Raw genomic sequence first — 24662 nt, forward strand, 5'->3', positions numbered from 1 at the left:
ACTCGAAATAACTATTAATTCAGATTGAATTAATACAAGTGAATTAACTCATTAACTCAACTCAAATGACCTCAAGTTAACTCAACTCAAATTAACACGTAGAAACTAAATTCAATTTAACTCAACTAAAATTAACAACAACTCAAACTAACTCGTATAACTAACCCGTAACTCCAATACCACATGGAAGTGGTTGGTTTTTGCCATCTTATTAGTCCAGCTTCCATACTCCTTTTTATAAATTTTACAAGAAATACATTGGCGGCAAACACCGTAGCTTGCTAGCGCTGGCTTTCTGAGACTCTTATTTTGTCAGCGCAGGCAGGATGGAGCAGCACTTTTATTGTGAAGACAGGAACTGTGCAGTTAGTGTTTTGACGGCAGGTACGGCGTGAGAGTCTGTGTTCCTCGCCTTCCTGTCGGTCGTTTTTTCTTAATAATGATCTGGCAGCAGCCAGCGTCATCTCACAAGACCCTCTGGTGCCGTGAATGTCAATCAAGTGACCAAAGTCACGTCTTGGTGAAGATTGATGAGTTTTAGCTCTATTTTTTGAATGCCTGGCAGGCAATGGACTGACACACCCTCTACCATCCACCCCTGCTTTAAATACAATAGATCCACAATTAGAGGAATTGTCAAATATGTATTTTATAGTGCACGTTTTTGGTAGAAAGAGTACACAACCTTGGTCGTGTACGCACATTTTACTCCTGCAGACACAACTTTCACTTAGAAATGAGGCCTTTCCATCGAGCACAGGAGTCTGGTCCACTTCATGAGGACATAGTTCTGAGGCAGAACAATGTTACATGACGCTTGTTCAGGTGTTGACAAATTGTCCTAACAAGTTCCAACACAAAATGCAAGACATGTTTACACATAAGTTGTGTTGATGACAACAAAATGGTGCTGTTTTTAATTGATCCTCTGTGGACAGTCGTCATCATGATAACTGTCATCTTGACAAATGTACACACTGACAGTGGTCATCATGACAAATGTACACACTGACAGTCGTCATCATGACAAATGTACACACTGACAGTCGTCATCATGATAACTGTCATCTTGACAAATGTACACACTGACAGTGGTCATCATGACAAATGTACACACTGACAGTGGTCATCATGACAAATGTACACACTGACAGTGGTCATCATGACAAATGTACACACTGACAGTCGTCGTCATGACAAATGTACACGCTGACAGTGGTCATCATGACAAATGTACACACTGACAGTCGTCGTCATGACAATTGTACACACTGACAGTCGTCATCATGACAAATGTACACACTGACAGTCGTCATCATGACAAATGTACACACTGACAGTCGTCATCATGACAAATGTACACACTGACAGTCGTCGTCATGACAACTGTACACACTGACAGTCGTCGTCATGACAAATGTACACACTGACAGTCGTCATCATAACAAATGTACACACTGACAGTCGTCATCATAACAAATGTACACATTGACAGTCGTCATCATGACAAATGTACACACTGACAGTCGTCGTCATGACAAATGTACACACTGACAGTCGTCGTCATGACAAATGTACACACTGACAGTCGTCATCATGACAAATGTACACACTGACAGTCGTCATCATGACAAATGTACACACTGACAGTGGTCATCATGACAAATGTACACACTGACAGTCGTCATCATGACAAATGTACACACTGACAGTCGTCATCATGACAAATGTACACACTGACAGTCGTCGTCATGACAACTGTACACACTGACAGTCGTCATCATGACAAATGTACACACTGACAGTCGTCGTCATGACAAATGTACACACTGACAGTCGTCATCATGACAAATGTACACACTGACAGTTGTCATCATGACAAATGTACACACTGACAGTCGTCGTCATGACAAATGTACACGCTGACAGTGGTCATCATGACAAATGTACACACTGACAGTCATCATCATGACAATTGTACACACTGACAGTCGTCATCATGACAAATGTACACACTGACAGTCGTCATCATGACAAATGTACACATTGACAGTCGTCATCATGACAAATATACACAATGACAGTCGTCATCATGACAAATGTACTCATTAATAGTCGTCGTCATGACAAATGTACACACTGACAGTCGTCATCATGACAAATGTACACATTGACAGTCGTCATCATGACAAATGTACACACTGACAGTCGTCATCATGACAAATGTACACACTGACAGTCGTCATCATGACAAATGTACACACTGACAGTCGTCATCATGACAAATGTACACACTGACAGTCGTCGTCATGACAAATGTACACACTGACAGTCGTCGTCATGACAAATGTACACGCTGACAGTGGTCATCATGACAAATGTACACACTGACAGTCATCATCATGACAATTGTACACACTGACAGTCGTCATCATGACAAATGTACACACTGACAGTCGTCATCATGACAAATGTACACATTGACAGTCGTCATCATGACAAATATACACAATGACAGTCGTCATCATGACAAATGTACTCATTAATAGTCGTCGTCATGACAAATGTACACACTGACAGTCGTCATCATGACAAATGTACACATTGACAGTCGTCATCATGACAAATGTACACACTGACAGTCGTCATCATGACAAATGTACACACTGACAGTCGTCATCATGACAAATGTACACACTGACAGTCGTCATCATGACAAATGTACACACTGACAGTCGTCGTCATGACAAATGTACACACTGACAGTCGTCATCATGACAAATGTACACATTGACAGTCGTCATCATGACAAATGTACACACTGACAGTCGTCATCATGACAAATGTACACACTGACAGTCGTCATCATGACAAATGTACACACTGACAGTCGTCATCATGACAAATGTACACACTGACAGTCGTCGTCATGACAAATGTACACACTGACAGTCGTCATCATGACAAATGTACACATTGACAGTCGTCATCATGACAAATATACACAATGACAGTCGTCATCATGACAAATGTACTCATTAATAGTCGTCGTCATGACAAATGTACACACTGACAGTCGTCATCATGACAAATGTACACATTGACAGTCGTCATCATGACAAATGTACACACTGACAGTCGTCATCATGACAAATGTACACACTGACAGTCGTCATCATGACAAATGTACACACTGACAGTCGTCATCATGACAAATGTACACACTGACAGTCGTCGTCATGACAAATGTACACACTGACAGTCGTCATCATGACAAATGTACACATTGACAGTCGTCATCATGACAAATGTACACACTGACAGTCGTCATCATGACAAATGTACACACTGACAGTCGTCATCATGACAAATGTACACACTGACAGTCGTCATCATGACAAATGTACACACTGACAGTCGTCGTCATGACAAATGTACACACTGACAGTCGTCATCATGACAAATGTACACACTGACAGTTGTCATCATGACAAATGTACACACTGACAGTCGTCGTCATGACAAATGTACACGCTGACAGTGGTCATCATGACAAATGTACACACTGACAGTCATCATCATGACAATTGTACACACTGACAGTCGTCATCATGACAAATGTACACACTGACAGTCGTCATCATGACAAATGTACACATTGACAGTCGTCATCATGACAAATATACACAATGACAGTCGTCATCATGACAAATGTACTCATTAATAGTCGTCGTCATGACAAATGTACACACTGACAGTCGTCATCATGACAAATGTACACACTGACAGTCGTCATCATGACAAATGTACACACTGACAGTCGTCATCATGACAAATGTACACACTGACAGTCGTCATCATGACAAATGTACACACTGACAGTCGTCGTCATGACAAATGTACACACTGACAGTCGTCATCATGACAAATGTACACATTGACAGTCGTCATCATGACAAATGTACACACTGACAGTCGTCATCATGACAAATGTACACACTGACAGTCGTCATCATGACAAATGTACACACTGACAGTCGTCATCATGACAAATGTACACACTGACAGTCGTCGTCATGACAAATGTACACACTGACAGTCGTCATCATGACAAATGTACACATTGACAGTCGTCATCATGACAAATATACACAATGACAGTCGTCATCATGACAAATGTACTCATTAATAGTCGTCGTCATGACAAATGTACACACTGACAGTCGTCATCATGACAAATGTACACATTGACAGTCGTCATCATGACAAATGTACACACTGACAGTCGTCATCATGACAAATGTACACACTGACAGTCGTCATCATGACAAATGTACACACTGACAGTCGTCATCATGACAAATGTACACACTGACAGTCGTCGTCATGACAAATGTACACACTGACAGTCGTCATCATGACAAATGTACACATTGACAGTCGTCATCATGACAAATGTACACACTGACAGTCGTCATCATGACAAATGTACACACTGACAGTCGTCATCATGACAAATGTACACACTGACAGTCGTCATCATGACAAATGTACACACTGACAGTCGTCGTCATGACAAATGTACACACTGACAGTCGTCATCATGACAAATGTACACACTGACAGTTGTCATCATGACAAATGTACACACTGACAGTCGTCGTCATGACAAATGTACACGCTGACAGTGGTCATCATGACAAATGTACACACTGACAGTCATCATCATGACAATTGTACACACTGACAGTCGTCATCATGACAAATGTACACACTGACAGTCGTCATCATGACAAATGTACACATTGACAGTCGTCATCATGACAAATATACACAATGACAGTCGTCATCATGACAAATGTACTCATTAATAGTCGTCGTCATGACAAATGTACACACTGACAGTCGTCATCATGACAAATGTACACACTGACAGTCGTCATCATGACAAATGTACACAATGACAGTCGTCATCATGACAAATGTACTCATTAATAGTCGTCGTCATGACAAATGTACACACTGACAGTCGTCATCATGACAAATATACACAATGACAGTCGTCATCATGACAAATGTACTCATTAATAGTCGTCGTCATGACAAATGTACACACTGACAGTCGTCATCATGACAAATGTACACACTGACAGTCGTCATCATGACAAATGTACACACTGACAGTCGTCATCATGACAAAGCCAGAGACTTTGGTCTAAACTGGCAGACAGAAGAGTGAATCAGTAGCAAATGTGTGATGGCTGCATGTTTGTGTTTATGTAAATCTACTGATCTGTGTTTATTCAATGAGGAGCTTCCTGAGTGAAGTGTGAATCTGCATGAGCACAGTCGTGTTAAACAAATACTCGGCCAAACTACATTCAGGAAATGACCAGTAGTCCCTGGCTCTAATTGTAAGAGGATCGCTTTCCAAACGCCACTCTTGCATGTGATGTTCTTACCCCGGGCTAGGTGGGGATGGCGGGCTGAGGAACTTACCCAGGGTAGGTGGGGATGGCCGGCTGAGGAACGGCCGCTCGCACGGCGCTGTAGACGGGCCGCCCGCGCCCCCGCAAGTGAGCGCCGCGGAAGGCAGCCGCGGCAGCTGCCGTGGTGGCCGCTGCAGCCGCTGAAGGGTAGGGGAACCCCGGGACTAGAGAGATGGGGGAGAGAGCTGAGGTCATGTGATGTGTCATGTGATGCAGGAAGGAGGAGATCATATACAGGTAAAAGCCAGTAAATTAGAATATTTTGAAAAACTTGATTTATTTCAGTAATTGCATTCAAAAGGTGTAACTTGTACATTATATTTATTCATTGCACACAGACTGATGCATTCAAATGTTTATTTCATTTCATTTTGATGATTTGAAGTGGCAACAAATGAAAATCCAAAATTCCGTGTGTCACAAAATTAGAATATTACTTAAGGCTAATACAAAAAAGGGATTTTTAGAAATGTTGGCCAACTGAAAAGTATGAAAATGAAAAATATGAGCATGTACAATACTCAATACTTGGTTGTAGCTCCTTTTGCCTCAATTACTGCGTTAATGCGGCGTGGCATGGAGTCGATGAGTTTCTGGCACTGCTCAGGTGTTATGAGAGCCCAGGTTGCTCTGATAGTGGCCTTCAACTCTTCTGCGTTTTTGGCTCTGGCATTCTGCATCTTCCTTTTCACAATACCCCACAGATTTTCTATGGGGCTAAGGTCAGGGGAGTTGGCGGGCCAATTTAGAACAGAAATACCATGGTCCGTAAACCAGGCACGGGTAGATTTTGCGCTGTGTGCAGGCGCCAAGTCCTGTTGGAACTTGAAATCTCCATCTCCATAGAGCAGGTCAGCAGCAGGAAGCATGAAGTGCTCTAAAACTTGCTGGTAGACGGCTGCGTTGACCCTGGATCTCAGGAAACAGAGTGGACCGACACCAGCAGATGACATGGCACCCCAAACCATCACTGATGGTGGAAACTTTACACTAGACTTCAGGCAACCTGGATCCTGTGCCTCTCCTGTCTTCCTCCAGACTCTGGGACCTCGATTTCCAAAGGAAATGCAAAATTTGCATGGTTGGGTGATGGTTTGGGGTGCCATGTCATCTGCTGGTGTCGGTCCACTCGGTTTCCTGAGATCCAGGGTCAACGCAGCCGTCTACCAGCTAGTTTTAGAGCACTTCATGCTTCCTGCTGCTGACTGTTGGAATGCTGCCTATAAATGTAATTTCCCCTCAGGAATTCATAAAGTACTTCTGAATCTGACTCATTTAAAGTGAAGTGAATTATATTTATATAGCACTTTTCTCAACTGACTCAAAGCGCTTTTACATAGTGAAAGCCAATATCTAAGTTCCATTTGAAGCAGTGTGGGTGGCACTGGGAGCAGGTGGGTAAAGTGTCTTGCCCAAGGACACCACGGCAGTGACTAGGATGGCAGAAGCGGGGATCGAACCAGGAACCCTCAAGTTGCTGGCACAGCCACTCTACCGACCGAGCTATACCGCCCCATCAGTTTATCATGTACTGTTCATTGACTGGTTATTTGTTTGAACATGTTCTATCTACACTTCTGTTAAAATGTAATAATCACTTATTCTTCTCTTCTTTGATACTTGACATTAGTTTTGGATGATACCACACATTTAGGTATGAATAATAAAATAAAATACGTTTTGATATTTCTCTTCTGGTCTATGCTTGCTATGTGATTTTGCTGTGGCTCCTGTATATTTTCATCATTTTCATGGTCCAAATCGCGGAAATTCCGTGTTTCCTGATGCAAATAAAGCAGCAGACGAGAAGTGAGGCAGACACAGGTGGTGCCTCCTGAGGCAGACACAGGTGGTGCCTCCTGAGGCGGACACAGGCAAGCCATGAGGCAGCAAGCACCTCTGCCTCACAGTAGGGGGCAATATATTGTCAACTTGCCTCAGCAGTACTCTGACTGGCCACACGGGGAGAAGTGCTAGCAGACACATGTCTCTCCAGCGGAAGCCAGACTTTTTTTTCTCTTTTCTTTTTAACTGTATTTATAACAAACTCCACAAAGAAAGATCTCGATCCCGGGATTGAACTCACGACCTTTGTTTTGTGAGGCACACGCACTAACCCCTGTTCCACCGTGCTGCCCACTTTTTGGACCCATTTATCATATCATAATATCCTAATGATAATGTTTGTATGACAGCGAATAACTCTCTTCTTTTTCCTGTGACTCTAATGTGCAACCTACATCAACAATGATTAAAACTGCACATATGAATTTAAGTTTAAAAAAAAAAAAAAGAAGAAAAAAAAGTCCAAAAGTATCTATGCCTCACCTGCACCTAAGGCTGAAACGACGCGTCGACGTCATCGGTTACGTAAATACGTCGACGCCGTTTTTGTGCGTCGGCGCGTCGCATATTTACGTCACACTACTTTACTGTCATGGCGGAGCGCAAAGCAGACGATGCGAGCGAGGGGAAAAAAGCACGCCAAGTCGTCAAAAGTGTGGGAGTATTTCAATAAACGGCCTAATAATGTTGTTGTATGCACACTGTGTCGAGCGGAAATGGCCTATCATAGCAGCACAACGGCTATGAACGAACATTTGAAAAGAAAACCCCCGACAGCGTTCTTGCCATCACCATCAACAAGTCAATCGTCCGCGTGCGTATACGTTGTCATTATTACACAAAAACATGAATGTGTCATTTGTATCTGCGTTGTAAATTCATAAACTAAAGCACCGTTTCGCTCTGAGAGGCGCGTTTGGCGTGCCTGTTCAGTGTTTACAAAGACGCGCTCCTCTTTAACGCTGTGGAGAGGCGGCGGCGGCGAGCGAGCGGCGAGGCGGGGCGCGCCGGGAGCGACGCCGCAATCGTGCCCAGGTGCGCGATCCGCGCAGTTGGAAGAGAAAAGACTTTGTGTAAAATTAAAAGATTGTAAACCTGGCAAAGCCGTCTGGCGTTCAGTCTGTCGGTCCTGAAAGAACCCCACGGCACAAGACGTGTCACAAACGCTAACGTTAATTAGTTGTGCAAATACCTTTTACAACATTAACAGTTACATATACTATGTACAAACCAACAATTAACTTTCACTTTAATCATACTATCATTGTTGTGTTATTAAGCAAAATAAGCAATACTTTTACTTTTGTTGAAATGTTTACACTGTACACTTTTTTGTATTGGATGTTTAGCTTTATTTTTGCACATTTTAGCAAATAAGCAATACTTTTACTTTTGTTGAAATGTTTACACTTGTTACAGAATATTTCCGTTTTGCACTTTTTTGTATTGGATGTTTATCTTTATTTTTGCACATTTTAAAGCAAAATAAGCAATACTTTTACTTTTGAAATGCTTATACTATTCCAGAATATTAAGATTTGCACTGGATGTTTACTTTTATATTTGCACATTAAAAAGCAAATAAGCTACTTTTAATTTTGTTAAATGTTAAAAGTTTTAAATGTTTACATTGTTACAGAATATTTTGTCATGTTGTTGTCAATGTTGACTGACTAGTGGCCATACTTTTTTTTTTTGTAAATAAAAGTCATGCCTTTTGAAAAAACTGGCCTACATTTATTTTTTCCTCTTCATTTTAAATAAAAAAAAAAATCGGTAAAAGGACAAATAATCTATAGATTAATCGAAAAAATAATCTATAGATTAACCGATTAATCGAAAAAATAATCTATAGATTAATCGATAGAAAAATAATCGTTAGCTGCAGCCCTACCTGCACCGCACGCCACGTTAGTGTCAGTCTAACATGTGACTTCCTCTCCATGTTTACATGATGTCCTCATCTTGCTGCCTGCTAGACAACTTCACCTTGGGTACTAATAAACTAACCTCATGTCTAGGGTTGCAAAATTCCGGGAATATTCAAAGTTGGAAACTTTCCATGGGAATTAATGGGAAGATAATGGGAATAAACATTGAATGCAACATGCTAGATCTTGCCGCATGATTATTAGCTAAAAAAAAACGGATTTAATGCAAATTCAGTAGAATTTCAACCCTTTACTGTGCATTCCTCCATCACATGCACAGATAATTCCCAGCATGCTCCACACTACAGCAGGGCTATTGAGGCCACACTAGTATTTGAGCCCAAGGACTTCATCCAGTCAGGTAAGTGTTGATGGGGTAAATATATTTGATCTATAGTATTGAAGTGGAATAGAGGTGTAATTGCTGGAGACTACTCCAGCAGACTTCCACTCAAGCTAGCTAGCTGTTCCTGTACTTGTTCAATGATTTTGGGGCCAATATCTCTAGCTAGCTAGGTTTATGTACCACCACAGTCTCATAATGAACCCAAAATATTCATCCGTTAGACGCGATGCTAATTTTCTCTATGTTAAATCCCATTCATTTATGCTAACAACGTTAGCGATCCGAATTGACCTTTTTTGTGATGTGTAAAGTTCAAGTAGCAAATACTCAATGAAAAGGTGTAGTTTCCTCTGCCTTCTGTTCTACTAGCCCAAGGGTCGGCAACCCGCGGCTCCGGAGCCGCATGCGGCTCTTTGATCACTCTGATGCGGCTCAGCAGCTTACCCCAATTTTCCCGTGAGACTTCCGGATTTCAGTGCCTCTCGCAGAAAACTCCCGGGATTAATATTCACCGATTTTCACCCTTACGTCTATAATAAGGGCGTGCCATGATGGTACAACATTTGGCACCCTCTACAATCTGTATTAACAGCGTGCCAGCCCAACACTTGTTGTACAATATACATCTTCTGCTTGCACACGTACGTGATAGCAAGGCATACTTGGTCAACAGCCACACAGGTTACACTGACGGTGGTCATATAAAACAACTTTAACACTCTTACTAATAATGTGCCACACTTTGAACCAAAACCAAACAAGAATGACAAACACATTTCGGGAGAACATCTGCACCTTAACACAACATAAACACAACAGAACAAACACCCAGAATCCCATGCAGCCCTGACTATCACCAAACCCCGCCCCCACCCAAACCCTGCTCCCTCACACATCAACCCCCCTCCTCTGTGCGTCGGTTGAGGTGGGCGGGGTTTGGTAGCGGGGGTGTATAATGTATCCCGGAAGAGTTAGGGCTGCATGGGATTCTGGGTATTTGTCCTTTTGTGTTTATGTTGTGTTACGGTGCAGATGTTCTCCCGAAATTTGTTTGTCATTCTTGTTTGGTGTGGGTTCACAGTGTGGCGCATTATTAGTAAGAGTGTTAAAGGTTTTTTTTTACACCGCCACCGTCAGTGTGACCTGTGTGGTTGTTGACCAAGTATGCCTTGCTGTCACCTACGTGAGCAAGCGGAAGCCCCATTCAACGTGTGGCTGATCGGGCACGCTGGCTGTCGTGGGTGCTATATGCTGTACCATCACGGCACGCATGACGCTGACAAACGCCATTCATTTAAAACCCGCGTGCCGCACCAGCAATCAAGTTCCACATAAAGGTGTGGGCAGCCTGTCTGAGACCCCTGGTTTATACATAGCACAAAGCAAAAAAAAACTTTGTATGCAGTGTTATTTCATTTAAAATTTCAAAACATTTTTGCGGCTCCCATTGTTTTCTATAATTTGTGAAACTGGTCAAAATGGCTCTTTGACTGGTAAAGGTTGCCGACCCCTGTACTAGCCATTCTGTTGTCATACAAGAATGTAGCTTATACCGTATTTTCTGCACTATTAGCCGCACCTAAAAACCACAAATTTACTCAAAAGCTGACAGTGCGGCTTATAACCCGGTGCGCTTTATATATGGATTAATATTAAGATTCATTTTCATAAAGTTTCGGTCTCGCAACTACGGTAAACAGCCGCCATCTTTTTTCCCCGTAGAAGAGGAAGTGCTTCTTCTTCTACGCAAGCAACCGCCAAGGTAAGCACCCGCCCCCATAGAACAGGAAGCGCTTCTTCTTCTACTGTAAGCAACCACCCGCCCGCGTAGAAGAAGAAGAAGCGCGCGGATATTACGTTTCATTTCCTTTGTGTGTTTACATCTGTAAAGACCACAAAATGGCTCCTACTAAGCGACAGGTTTCCGGTTCATGAAAAGACGCAATCTCTCCATCCGCACACGGACTACTATTTCACAGCAACTGCCTAAAGACTTTCAAGAAAAGCTGGCTACTTTCCGTGCATATTGTAAAAACAAGATAGCTGAAAAAAAGATCCGGCCAGAGAACATTATCAACATGGACGAGGTTCCACTGACTTTTGATATTCCTGCGAACCGCACTGTGGATACAACGGGAGCACGTACGGTGAATATTCGCACCACAGGGAATGAGAAGTCAAATCCTTCACTGTGGTTCTAGCTTGCCATGCTAATGGCCAGAAACTTCCACCCATGGTGATATTCAAAAGGAAGACCTTGCCAAAAGAGACCTTTCCAGCCGGCGTCATCATAAAAGCTAACTCGAAGGGATGGATGGATGAAGAAAAGATGAGCGAGTGGTTAAGGTAAGTTTACGCGAAGAGGCCGGGTGGCTTTTTTCACGCAGCTCCGTCCATGTTGATATACGACTCCATGCGCGCCCACATCACGCTGGTTTTAATATATTATTAAAGTTTGACTGACCTATCTGACTGTTTTTTTTTACATTCCTTTAGCGCAGTTAGATGCGGCTTACAACACGAGGCGGCTTATAGGTGGACAAAGTTTTGAAATATGCCGTTCATTGAAGGCGCGGCTTATAACCCAGGGCGCCTTATGGTGCGGAAAATACGGTAGTTTGATTTAGCATGTTCATTTATTCATCTAGTCTATTTCTATTCATTTGTCCATCAGTCAAATATTTTTAAAGACTACTCCAGTTGTTTACTGACTATGTATATCTGTGTGTGGCATTGCATTAGTCTTTTACAAGCTTCTCATCTTGTTCTACAGAATAAGATGGACGCTGTCCAACTTTGAATAATCAAAAAATTGTCAACATTTCCAAACTTCCTGAGCTTAACTTTCCGTGGTAAATTCCCGGAAATGTACCGGAGACTTCCCACCCCTACTAATGTCACACAGGTATTTTTCAGACGCAGGGTGTATATTGTACGACACTAGACCTGACAGGAGCCTGACCTGCATAGAGCTCATGTCCGTACACAGCCCCGACCATAGGGCTCAGTTTCCACCCTGCTGAATGAGAGGAGGGCAGAGAGTCAGGGACTGGATGGAAAGCCAAGGCGCACACAAATAGATGGCTAGTATGTAAGACATGAGTGGTTGTTACCGTAGGGCAGCGTGCTCAGAGCCTCTCCATTAGGGTAGGGACTGACCATTTTCTTGTTAGTCATCACCCTGGCAGTGGCGTTATTCACCTGCCAGTGGAAGCACACACAGTCAGACACACACACACCATGATGGCCAATGTTTGTACACCATATGTGAAATGTCTGTGTGAGAGGTGGGACAGTTACTTGGAGTCATGCAATTAAGAACCTGATGATTAACTGGCAGATAGGACGGCTACACGGAGAAGAGGCAGGCATTAGAGAAGCTGTCCTCCATTATCTCCCAACTTCAAAGCCTTCCCTCATCTTCCTTTGATGGGCTTTAGGAGGAGACTCCAGCTCACTGTGCTGCACTCTAAGGATTTATGACCTTTAAGCAGGAGCCTGATAGAGAGATCTCCATATTGCCTCTCTATCACATGGAGAAGAGGTTCATTCCCCTCGAGGTCAGTGGCAAGTGATTCAATTAGCTTAGCAAGCTAATGCATTCATGCACATTTTGAATCTATACAAGCTTCCTAACAAGTTAAGATGTTTTATAAGAGTTGTTTGCTATAATAGTGGACTACACTATACAGGTAAAAGCCAGTAAATTAGAATATTTTGAAAAACTTGATTTATTTCAGTAATTGCATTCAAAAGGTGTAACTTGTACATTATATTTATTCATTGCACACAGACTGATGCATTCAAATGTTTATTTCATTTAATTTTGATGATTTGAAGTGGCAACAAATGAAAATCCAAAATTCCGTGTGTCACAAAATGAGAATATTACTTAAGGCTAATACAAAAAAGGGATTTTTAGAAATGTTGGCCAACTGAAAAGTATGAAAATGAAAAATATGAGCATGTACAATACTCAATACTTGGTTGGAGCTCCTTTTGCCTGAATTACTGCGTTAATGCGGCGTGGCATGGAGTCGATGAGTTTCTGGCACTGCTCAGGTGTTATGAGAGCCCAGGTTGCTCTGATAGTGGCCTTCAACTCTTCTGCGTTTTTGGGTCTGGCATTCTGCATCTTCCTTTTCACAATACCCCACAGATGTTCTATGGGGCTAAGGTCAGGGGAGTTGGCGGGCCAATTTAGAACAGAAATACCATAGTCCGTAAACCAGGCACGGGTAGATTTTGCGCTGTGTGCAGGCGCCAAGTCCTGTTGGAACTTGAAATCTCCATCTCCATAGAGCAGGTCAGCAGCAGGAAGCATGAAGTGCTCTAAAACTTGCTGGTAGACGGCTGCGTTGACCCTGGATCTCAGGAAACAGAGTGGACCGACACCAGCAGATGACATGGCACCCCAAACCATCACTGATGGTGGAAACTTTACACTAGACTTCAGGCAACGTGGATCCTGTGCCTCTCCTGTCTTCCTCCAGACTCTGGGACCTCGATTTCCAAAGGAAATGCAAAATTTGCTTTCGTCAGAAAACATGACTTTGGACCACTCAGCAGCAGTCCAGCTCTTTTTTTCCTTAGCCCAGGTGAGACGCTTTGCGCGCTGTTTCTTGGTCAACAGTGGCTTGACACGAGGTATGCGGCAGTTGAAACCCATGTCTTTCAAGCGTCTCTTGGTGGTGGATCTTGAAGCACTGACTCCAGCAGCTGTCCACTCCTTCTGAATCACCCCACATTTTTGAATTGGGTTTTTTTTCACAATCTTGACTAGGGCGCGGTGATCCCTATCGCTTGTACACTTTTTCTGACCACAGTTTTTCCTTCCCTTTGCCTCTCCATTAATGTGTTTGGACACAGAGCTCTGAGAACAGCCAGCCTCTTCAGCAATAACCTTTTGTGTCTTTCCCTCCTTGTGCAATGTGTCGATGGTTGCCTTTTGGACAGCTGTCAAATCTGAAGTCTTCCCCATGTTTGTGTAGGCTTCAGAACTGGACTGAGAGACCATTTAAAGCCCTTTGCAGGTGTTTTGAGTTAATCAGCTGATTAGTTTGTGGCACCAGGTGTCTTCAAAATTTAACCCTTGCACAATATTCTAATTTTGTGACACACGGAATTTTGGATTTTCATTTGTTGCCACTTCAAATCATCAAAATTAAATGAAATAAACATTTGAATGCATCAGTCTGTGTGCAATGAATAAATATAATGTACAAGTTACACCTTTTGAATGCAATTACTGAAATAAATCAAGTTTTTCAAAATATTCTAATTTACTGGCTTTTACCTGTATACCCTGCAACTTATAAAACAGTGCAGATAATTCATGGATTTTTCTTCGCTGACGGCCATAATGCAAATAGTTTTTATTTTTTGAAATAGTTGTGTTATTATTTGTGCTATGGCGCCATCTGTTGGACGAGTTTGCTCACTGCAGGTGCTGCGGTGCCCTTCTGTTTAGACTGAGCTTTCAACCGGAAGTATCAGTCTTCTAGCCGTCCATAGCGTTGCTACTCGTATGGATTCTTCATTCTTCACTCCCGGCAACGCTTGCAAGTTTTTAGAATATAACTAAAACAATTCTAACTTACTAAGTGTGAGGTCTGTAGGAGTGTTTTCACGCATACTTGTACGCAACGTAATGTAATGAAGCTAATATGCTAATGCGTTTGAGTGTCTTTGTTAGTATTATTAACTTACAAGGACATTCTTTTTGTGTTGTTTCATAAATTCACCATAAATTATTGAGCCTGTTAAGCTAGTTTCCGCAGTTAGTGTGTCCATTACGATAATTTCTGTTTTGTTTGATGAGCCGTTTTACAGCCGTGTTATTTGGAAACAATTAAGGTAAGTAAATAAACATTTACAGCCTATTCCAGTGTAAATAACTCATTTCCTAACGTATATACTTGAGGCTTATAGTCTAGTGCGGCTAATATATGAAAAATATATTTTGCTTCTAAAATTTAGTGGGTGCGTCTTATATACCGGTGCTCTCTAAAGTCCGAAAAATACAATATATCATGTACATCTGTGTAGTTAAAAAATAAAAATAAATCAAAGACACGAAATAGTTGTGTTTAGACTGAGCTTTCAACCGGAAGTACAAGTGCCGTACCGTCTCCAAGCCGTCCGTAGCATTTCTACTCGTATGGATTCTTCATTCTTCTTCCAGCAACATTTGTAAGTTTTTAGAATATAACTAAAACAATTCATACTTACTAAATGTGATGTCTGTAGGAGTGTTTTCATGCATACTTGTACGTAATGTAATGAAGCCGGCAACGTTAGCATTAGCTAATATGCTAATGTATTTGTCTGTGTTAGTATTATTAACTTACAATGACATTGTTTTTGTGTTGTTTCATAAATTCACCATTAATTATTGAGCCTGTTAAGCTAGTTTCCGCGGCTAGTGGGTCCATTACGATGACTTCTGTTTTGTTTGATGAGCCGTTTTACAGCCGTGTTATTTGGAAACAATTAAGGTATGTAAATAAACATTTACAGCATCTTTCAGTGTAAATAACTCATTTCCTAACGTATATACTTGAGGCTTATAGTCCAGTGCGGCTAATATATGAAAAATATATTTTGCTTCTAAAATTTAGTGGGTGCGTCTTATATACCGGTGCTCTTTATAGTCCGAAAAATACAATATATCATGTACATCTGTGTAGTTAAAAAATAAAAATAAATCAAAGACACGAAATAGTTGTGTTTAGACTGAGCTTTTAACCGGACGTACAAGTGCCGTACCGTCTCCTAGCCGTCCGTAGCGTTTCTACTCGTATGGATTCTTCATTCTTCTTCCAGCAACATTTGTAAGTTTTTAGAATATAACTAAAACAATTCATACTTACTAAATGTGATGTCTGTAGGAGTGTTTTCATGCATACTTGTACGTAATGTAATGAAGCCGGCGACTTTAGCATTAGCTAATATGCTAATGTATTTACGAGTGTCTGTGTTAGTATTATTAACTTACAATGACATTGTTTTTGTGTTGTTTCATTAATTCACCATAAATTATTGAGCCTGTTAAGCTAGTTTCCGCAGCTAGTGGGTCCATTACGATGACTTCTGTTTTGTTAGATGAGCCGTTTTACAGCCGTGTTATTTGGAAACAATTAAGGTATGTAAATGAACATTTACAGCATATTTCAGTGTAAATAACTCATTTCCTAACGTATATACTTGAGGCTTATAGTCCAGTGCGGCTAATATATGAAAAATATATTTTGCTTCTAAAATTTAGTGGGTGCGTCTTATATACCGGTGCTCTCTATAGTCCGAAAAATACAATATATCATGTACATCTGTGTAGTTAAAAAAATAAATAAATCAAAGACACGAAATAGTTGTGTTTAGACTGAGCTTTCAACCGGAAGTACAAGTGCCGTACCGTCTCCAAGCCGTCCGTAGCGTTTCTACTCGTATGGATTCTTCATTCTTCTTCCAGCAACATTTGTAAGTTTTTAGAATATAACTAAAACAATTCATACTTACTAAATGTGATGTCTGTAGGAGTGTTTTCATGCATACTTGTACGTAATGTAATGAAGCCGGCGACGTTAGCATTAGCTAATATGCTAATGTATTTGTCTGTGTTAGTATTATTAACTTACAATGACATTGTTTTTGTGTTGTTTCATAAATTCACCATAAATTATTGAGCCTGTTAAGCTAGTTTCCGCGGCTAGTGGGTCCATTACGATGACTTCTGTTTTGTTTGATGAGCCGTTTTACAGCCGTGTTATTTGGAAACAATTAAGGTATTTACAGCATATTTCAGTGTAAATAACTCATTTCCTAACATATATATTTGAGGCTGTTGCGGCTAACATATGAAAACATTTTTTTGCTGAGTGGGTGCGGGCGCTCTTTAGTCCGAAAAATAGGACATATCTACATTTGTGTCGTTTTGTAGCTGTGTTTGTTTCATGTGCAATCCATGAATTTGGGTAAAGTGACAAGAAGGCATGCAAATCAACAGAGACCAAAATGGAAGGTAAATCTGAAAATGTTAAAGGTTAATAAAGCATTCAAACTTTCCTTATGTCCTCCCTGATCAACACACCCACACAAAACAAGTCACAGTTCTACATATTTGTGGGGTTTACACACCTGAAATCAAAAACAAACAATACAAGGGAGAGTAAAAGGGGGTGCAAAAACATTTGTTTTACCAAATAAATCAATAATTGTATGACACAGAAACTACACGCAGCCAAATATGGGCGCATCACATGACCAAGAGTGAGAAATCAACCAATAAAAAAAGAAAAATCAGCCAATCAGCAAGCGTCGGATGCAGCATAGAGACCAGTCGCCCACATCAAACACGTGATGGAACAGGTGAGTGGAGTGGAAAGGATGCAGGTGAGAAGTACAGTCCATACACAAACATGAGAAAAAAGGGAGATTTGTACATCAATGAGACAAAAACATGTTTGAATTCAAATATAAATATATATGAAGGTGCATCATTCAAATAAAGCCAGTAGATTTGGTGACCATTCTCCTCAAAATCTCATGGTGGATTGAGAAACAGAGCACCAAAGGATGGATGGGGAGGGGGGGAGAGAGAGAGAGAGAGAGAGAGAGAGAGAGAGAGAGAGAGAGAGAGAGAGAGAGAGAGAGAGAGCAATCGTCATTCCAAAAAGGAGAGAAAGAAAATGGAGATGGGACACTGTGCCAGGCAACTAAGACCAGTACACTAGGACTACCACTACCACTACTCATACACACACAATGACTACAAGGCAACACAACGTCAGCATCGGAGAGACCCCGAAACACAGCCACGGATATCGCTTTAGAGAATTGATTAGGGAGCAGGAGAGGCATGGCTTCTTCTCCAACTAGGAACAATCAGTATTGGTTTAGGATGATTTGTCCTGTCTTTTATGTCTCCGTTTATGTAGAAGTGAACATAAATCTGATGTCATGTGACCTCTTGGGAGCCAGCAGCCTCTGCAGTGGACGTGTCCACAAGGCAAGGTACATATCAGAGACAAAAGTTGTCATGTTGTGTAAATGCTCAATAAAAAGAGAATACAATGATTTTGGGTTTTGTACATGAAGACTGTTTTTGTCCCCATTTCCAACCACAGACCACAAACGCCCAGGGTCTTACGTCTTAGAAGATTGTCTTGTGGTCTGAGGCGTGAAGCAGTGGTTGCAAATGGGGTGGAGGCTGAAGGTGTTGAATATTTCACATTAAAAGTCTTGGTGTCCGAGTCATGGACTGCCAACAAAGCTACTTTCTTAAGAACATACTCACCTCTAGTTTGGGACTTTCCTTTCAAAATGATCTCATCATTCCCTGCTCTCCTATGTCCTCGGCTATATTACCATTTTTTGTGTTTTGCATTTTTCCCATCATGCTTTGTAATGGATTTAAAAATGGGAGTAATTTAGATTTCTTTTTTTTTTTATAGTGCGTGATTGTTTTTATAATATCCACAAATGGTGTTATGTGTAGCCAGGTCTGTTGGCATTTTGTGTTGTTTCGATTTTTAAAAATGTTTTTGCACCATGACTAGGGGATAGAGATGCGCGGATAGGCAATTATTTCATCCGCAACCGCATCAGAAAGTCGTCAACCATCCGCCATCCACCCGACCTAACATTTGATCAGAACCGCACCCGCCCGCACCCGCCCGTTGTTATATCTATATATCTAATATAGACGATGCAAGGCATTAAAGTTAAAGTTAAAGTTAAAGTACCAATGATTGTCACACACACACTAGGTGTGGCGAAATTATTCTCTGCATTTGACCCATCACCCTTGATCACCCCCTGGGAGGTGAGGGGAGCAGTGGGCAGCAGCGGTGGCTGCGTCCGGGAATCATTTTGGTGATTTAACCCCCAATTCCAACCCTTGATGCTGAGTGCCAAGCAGGGAGGTAATGGGTCCCATTTTTAAAGTCTTTGGTATGACTCGGCCGGGATTTGAACTCCCAACCTACCGATCTCAGGACGGACACTCTAACCACTAGGCCACTGAGTAGGTCTTTTAAAGCTTTTGCCTGTTAAAGAAAGGAGACTGATCCAATGCAGCACAGACATTCGCGTGCCACGCTGTCACGGCCCAGACGCACACCAGTGCGTAATCATATGGGAGCCGCGCTGAGCGCACCTCCAAGCGCGTCTCGCTGCCGGCGACGGCCGGGTATGGGCCCGACGCTCCAGCGCCATCCATTTTCAGGGCTAGTTGATTCGGCAGGTGGGTTGTTACACACTCCTTAGCGGGTTCCAACTTCCATGGCCACCGTCCTGCTGTCTATATCAACCAGGGTGAGCCCCACCCCTTTCGTGAGCGCACTGCGCGCGGAGTGACCCCTGTTACGCGCCCCCGGCAACAGGGGTGGCGGGCAGGTAAGCTGCGCGGGCGGAGCGCGCGGAGTGACCCCTGTTACGAGCCCCCGGCCACGGGGGTGGCGGGCAGGTAAGCTGCTTACCTGCTGCGCGTGACGCCGGCCGCGGCGGGGTGTCGGTGCGGTGGGCGCGGTGGTGACCATGGACGTGCGTCGGGCCCTTCTCGCGGATCGCCTCAGCTACGGCTCCCGGTGGGGCCCTCTCGGGGGAATGGGCCTCGGTCCCGGACCCCGGCGAGGCGTCCCTTCTCCGCTCCGTAAAAGTGTCCATCTCTTTTTTTTTTTTTTCTTCTGTTGTGGCATATGCTGCAGGTGCCTGCTCGTTTTTCGTATGTGGGTAACAACATTTAACTATGTATATATATTTACCAATTGGTTTAACTGCCACCCGCCTGAATCTATTTAAAATCTAATTTTTTTTTATTTCAACCGCCCGACCCGACCCGCGGATAAAATCTAATTTTTTTTTTATTTCATCCGCCCGATCCGCGGACTCCGCGGTTGTGCCCGCAAACCGCGCATCTCTACTAGGGGAGGTTGTTTGCATTGGGTCAAACAAGTAAATGCTGTGCGTAATTGCATTCATAGCATGATACATGGTCATAGACCTGAATTACTCGTGTTGTCCACAAGATGGCGACAAATCAGCGGCATATAAATGGACTTTTTAAAAGTGACTCGGAATCTCCATTCGGCCAGATTTCCTATTAAAAACGTATGACATCTCGCGGGCCGCTGCTTTGAAAGATTTTTTTCTTCAAAAATTGGGCTGTAAAAAAAAACCCGTAACAGTTCCACTGCAGAGGGCGCTGGTTCTCAGAGGGTACACAGCAAATGTATAGTAAAATTGTATGATTTTGGTCATTAGTGGTATATAAAGTAAACAAGGAGATTTTTTTTTGTTAAGGTACTATTATTTTTACTGTGTCCATCCATCCATCCATCCATCCATCTTCTTCCGCTTATCCGAGGTCGGGTCGCGGGGGCAGCAGCCTAAGCAGGGAAGCCCAGACTTCCCTCTCCCCAGCCACTTCGTCCAGCTCCTCCCGGGGGATCCCGAGGCGTTCCCAGGCCAGCCGGGAGACATAGTCTTCCCAACGTGTCCTGGGTCTTCCTCGTGGCCTCCTACCGGTCGGACATGCCCCAAACACCTCCTTAGGGAGGTGACCAGATGCCCGAACCACCTCATCTGGCTCCTCTCAATGTGGAGGAGCAGCGGCTTTACTTTGAGCTCCCCCCGGATCACAGAGCTTCTCACCCTATCTCTAAGGGAGAGCCCCGCCACCCGGCGGAGGAAACTCATTTGGGCCGCTTGTACCCGTGATCTTGTCCTTTCGGTCATAACCCAAAGCTCATGACCATAGGTGAGGATGGGAACGTAGATCGACCGGTAAATCGAGAGCTTTGCCTTCCGGCTCAGCTCCTTCTTCACCACAACGGATCGATACAGCGTCCGCATTACTGAAGACGCCGCACCGATCCGCCTGTCGATCTCACCATCCACTCTTCCCTCACTCGTGAACAAGACTCCGAGGTACTTGAACTCCTCCACTTGGGGCAAGATCTCCTCCCCAACCCGGAGATGGCACTCCACCCTTTTATTTTACTGTGTGTAAAATAAAATGGGACAAAGGAACAAACAGATCGATGGAAAGGATAGGCATTGAAAATGTTCGAGTTGTTTACACAGCATTCCGTTGTCTTGCTGGAAACATTGGAACATTCCTAAGCCATAATAAACTCTCCCTTACAAATACTTTATGAAGGTTAGAAACGTATTGTGAAAGTGTGTCCAAAATGCAGGCAGGTCAATAAATGGAAGGAGGGGGAGGGTCTGCATTCACAGAAAGACAATCGTACGCAGCAGTGATTTTTTCATTAATCAAGAGGATGAATACTGATGGATCATTTAGTGAAAAGACTGTGGAAAGCCGTGTCGTTGGATAGAGGAGGGTGATTACATTCGATCATTCCCAGTGAGGTGTTAATGGCATGGTGGGGGGGCCGGTCGCGATCCAGACTACTGTAAAATGACACGTACAACAGCTGACCTGGCATGGAAAGTGTGCGGCGCTACCCCCAGATCATGACAGAACAACAAGACTTTACAATTGACTGGAGGTGTTGAGAGAAAAGGCCCGTTTTAGGGGTGAGGTGATCAGTTCAGTGATAAATGTTTGTACACAACTTACCATTGCCGCAGAAACAGCGAGTGGTTACCGTGGAGACTGACGACAACGCACAGAAGTCGTCAGGGAAACAGAAAAAAATATATATAATAAATAAGGGGACAAATAATCGAGGCAACAAAAGAAAGCTAGACGTCAAAGCCTCAACATCCAAACATGAACCTGACAGCAGCAATGTTAGAGCTCAGATGGAATGAGAGAAGAAGAAGAGAGAGTTGTTGCATTACTACAACAATCACATGGGAGGGACAGTTTGTTAACGGTCGCAGCTCTGGCCGAGAACACCAAGTACAATTCCATGCACATTAGTCTGATTTGTAAAACTATTTGCTGTCTTCTATTTTGACAAGTCCCAGTTTCAATGCTCATCTCTTCTCATTCCACTCGGACGCCTGTGGCAATGTAAATAAAAGAACTGACGTTTCATCAAACATAAATTAACGTTGTTGCCCTAGGGTAAACTGGGTAACACATGGCACACTGACAAAGCTTAACCTATTGTTACTATAACAATCTACAGGGTTAATATAGGTTGCTTCTCTTTCTTCCCCTCCATTTTTATGCTTTCTTTTGTATCTCTAGTTATCATGACATATATGTATTGTTGCATTTGAACTAGGGCTGCAGCTAACGATTATTTTTCTATCGATTAATCTATAGATTATTTTTTTCGATTAATCGGTTAATCTATAGATTATTTTTTCGTATGTAAATTTTGGGTGACACTTAGTTGCTGTTAAAGGGAAAGTGCACTTTAAAAAAAAAAATCAATCAATCTCAATCCCTGTCTATGACAAGAACACATGTTTTAACGTTTTTAATGAATTTTAAATGGTAAATAAAGGTTAGCAAGAAGCAGCTAACAATGGAGTCAATGGGAACTCTTCTATTCCGCCCACAAGGCCCTTTAAATTTCCATCCAAAAACTGCCAACAAGTATTAGTGATATCTAGGGCTGCAGCTAACGATTATTTTTCTATCGATTAATCTATAGATTATTTTTTTCGATTAATCGGTTAATCTATAGATTATTTTTTTCGATTAATCTATAGATTATTTTTCCTTTTACCGATTTTTTTTTAAATTTAAAATGAAGAGGAAAAAATAAATGTAGGCCAGTTTTTTCAAAAGGCATGGCTTTTATTTACAAAAAAAAAAAAGTATGGCCACTAGTCAGTCAACATTGACAACAACATGACAAAATATTCTGTAACAATGTAAACATTTAAAACTTTTAACATTTAACAAAATTAAAAGTAGCTTATTTGCTTTTTAATGTGCAAATATAAAAGTAAACATCCAGTGCAAATCTTAATATTCTGGAATAGTATAAGCATTTAAAAAGTAAAAGTATTGCTTATTTTGCTTTAAAATAAAGATAAACATCCAATACAAAAAAGTGCAAAACGGAAATATTCTGTAACAAGTGTAAACATTTCAACAAAAGTAAAAGTATTGCTTATTTGCTAAAATGTGCAAAAATAAAGCTAAACATCCAATACAAAAAAGTGTACAGTGTAAACATTTCAACAAAAGTAAAAGTATTGCTTATTTTGCTTAATAACACAACAATGATAGTATGATTAAAGTGAAAGTTAATTGTTGGTTTGTACATAGTATATGTAACTGTTAATGTTGTAAAAGGTATTTGCACAACTAATTAACGTTAGCGTTTGTGACACGTCTTGTGCCGTGGGGTTCTTTCAGGACCGACAGACTGAACGCCAGACGGCTTTGCCAGGTTTACAATCTTTTAATTTTACACAAAGTCTTTTCTCTTCCAACTGCGCGGATCGCGCACCTGGGCACGATTGCGGCGTCGCTCCCGGCGCGCCCCGCCTCTCCACAGCGTTAAAGAGGAGCGCGTCTTTGTAAACACTGAACAGGCACGCCAAACGCGCCTCTCAGAGCGAAACGGTGCTTTAGTTTATGAATTTACAACGCAGATACAAATGACACATTCATGTTTTTGTGTAATAATGACAACGTATACGCACGCGGACGATTGACTTGTTGATGGTGATGGCAAGAACGCTGTCGGGGGTTTTCTTTTCAAATGTTCCTTCATAGCCGTTGTGCTGCTATGATAGGCCATTTCCGCTCGACACAGTGTGCATACAACAACATTATTAGGCCGTTTATTGAAATACTCCCACACTTTTGACGACTTTTGGCGTGCTTTTTTCCCCTCGCTCGCATCGTCTGCTTTGCGCTCCGCCATGACAGTAAAGTAGTGTGACGTAAATATGCGACGCGCAGACGCACAAAAACGGCGTCGACGTGTTTACGTAACCGATGACGTCGACTACGTCGACGCGTCGTTTCAGCCTTAATTTGAACAACTGTATTGTTGATAATAGAGGTCATTATTGTTATTATTCATTATCAATAGTGCTATTTCTATTGATATTTGTATTGATCCATTGTGTAATAATGCTCATTGTCATTTCTGTATTATTATTTATTTC

The 24662-nt window shown here is 42.1% G+C and overlaps 1 protein-coding gene across 9 annotated transcripts in view; it reads right to left on the minus strand.

Moving 5' to 3' along the window:
• Window positions 1–24662, minus strand: part of LOC133615351 (RNA binding protein fox-1 homolog 2-like) — a 153099-nt gene that overhangs the window by 21361 nt on the left and 107076 nt on the right. For 8 of the 9 annotated variants that reach the window (XR_012051097.1, XR_012051095.1, XR_009816705.2 and 5 more), the window contains 3 exons: window positions 12725–12812; window positions 12574–12630; window positions 5500–5653 (listed from right to left, as the gene is read on the minus strand). Coding sequence is in view for 5 of the 9 variants with exons in the window: in XM_061973885.2 (XP_061829869.1) it covers window positions 5500–5653; window positions 12574–12630; window positions 12725–12812 (299 nt within the window). In the remaining 4 variants the exon portion in view is untranslated. The remainder of the gene's footprint in view (window positions 1–5499; window positions 5654–12573; window positions 12631–12724; window positions 12813–24662) is intronic. The other variant, XM_061973887.2, reaches the window with a different exon arrangement.

Source organism: Nerophis lumbriciformis, linkage group LG22 (genome assembly GCF_033978685.3).
Source record: "Nerophis lumbriciformis linkage group LG22, RoL_Nlum_v2.1, whole genome shotgun sequence".
NCBI lineage: Eukaryota > Metazoa > Chordata > Actinopteri > Syngnathiformes > Syngnathidae > Nerophis > Nerophis lumbriciformis.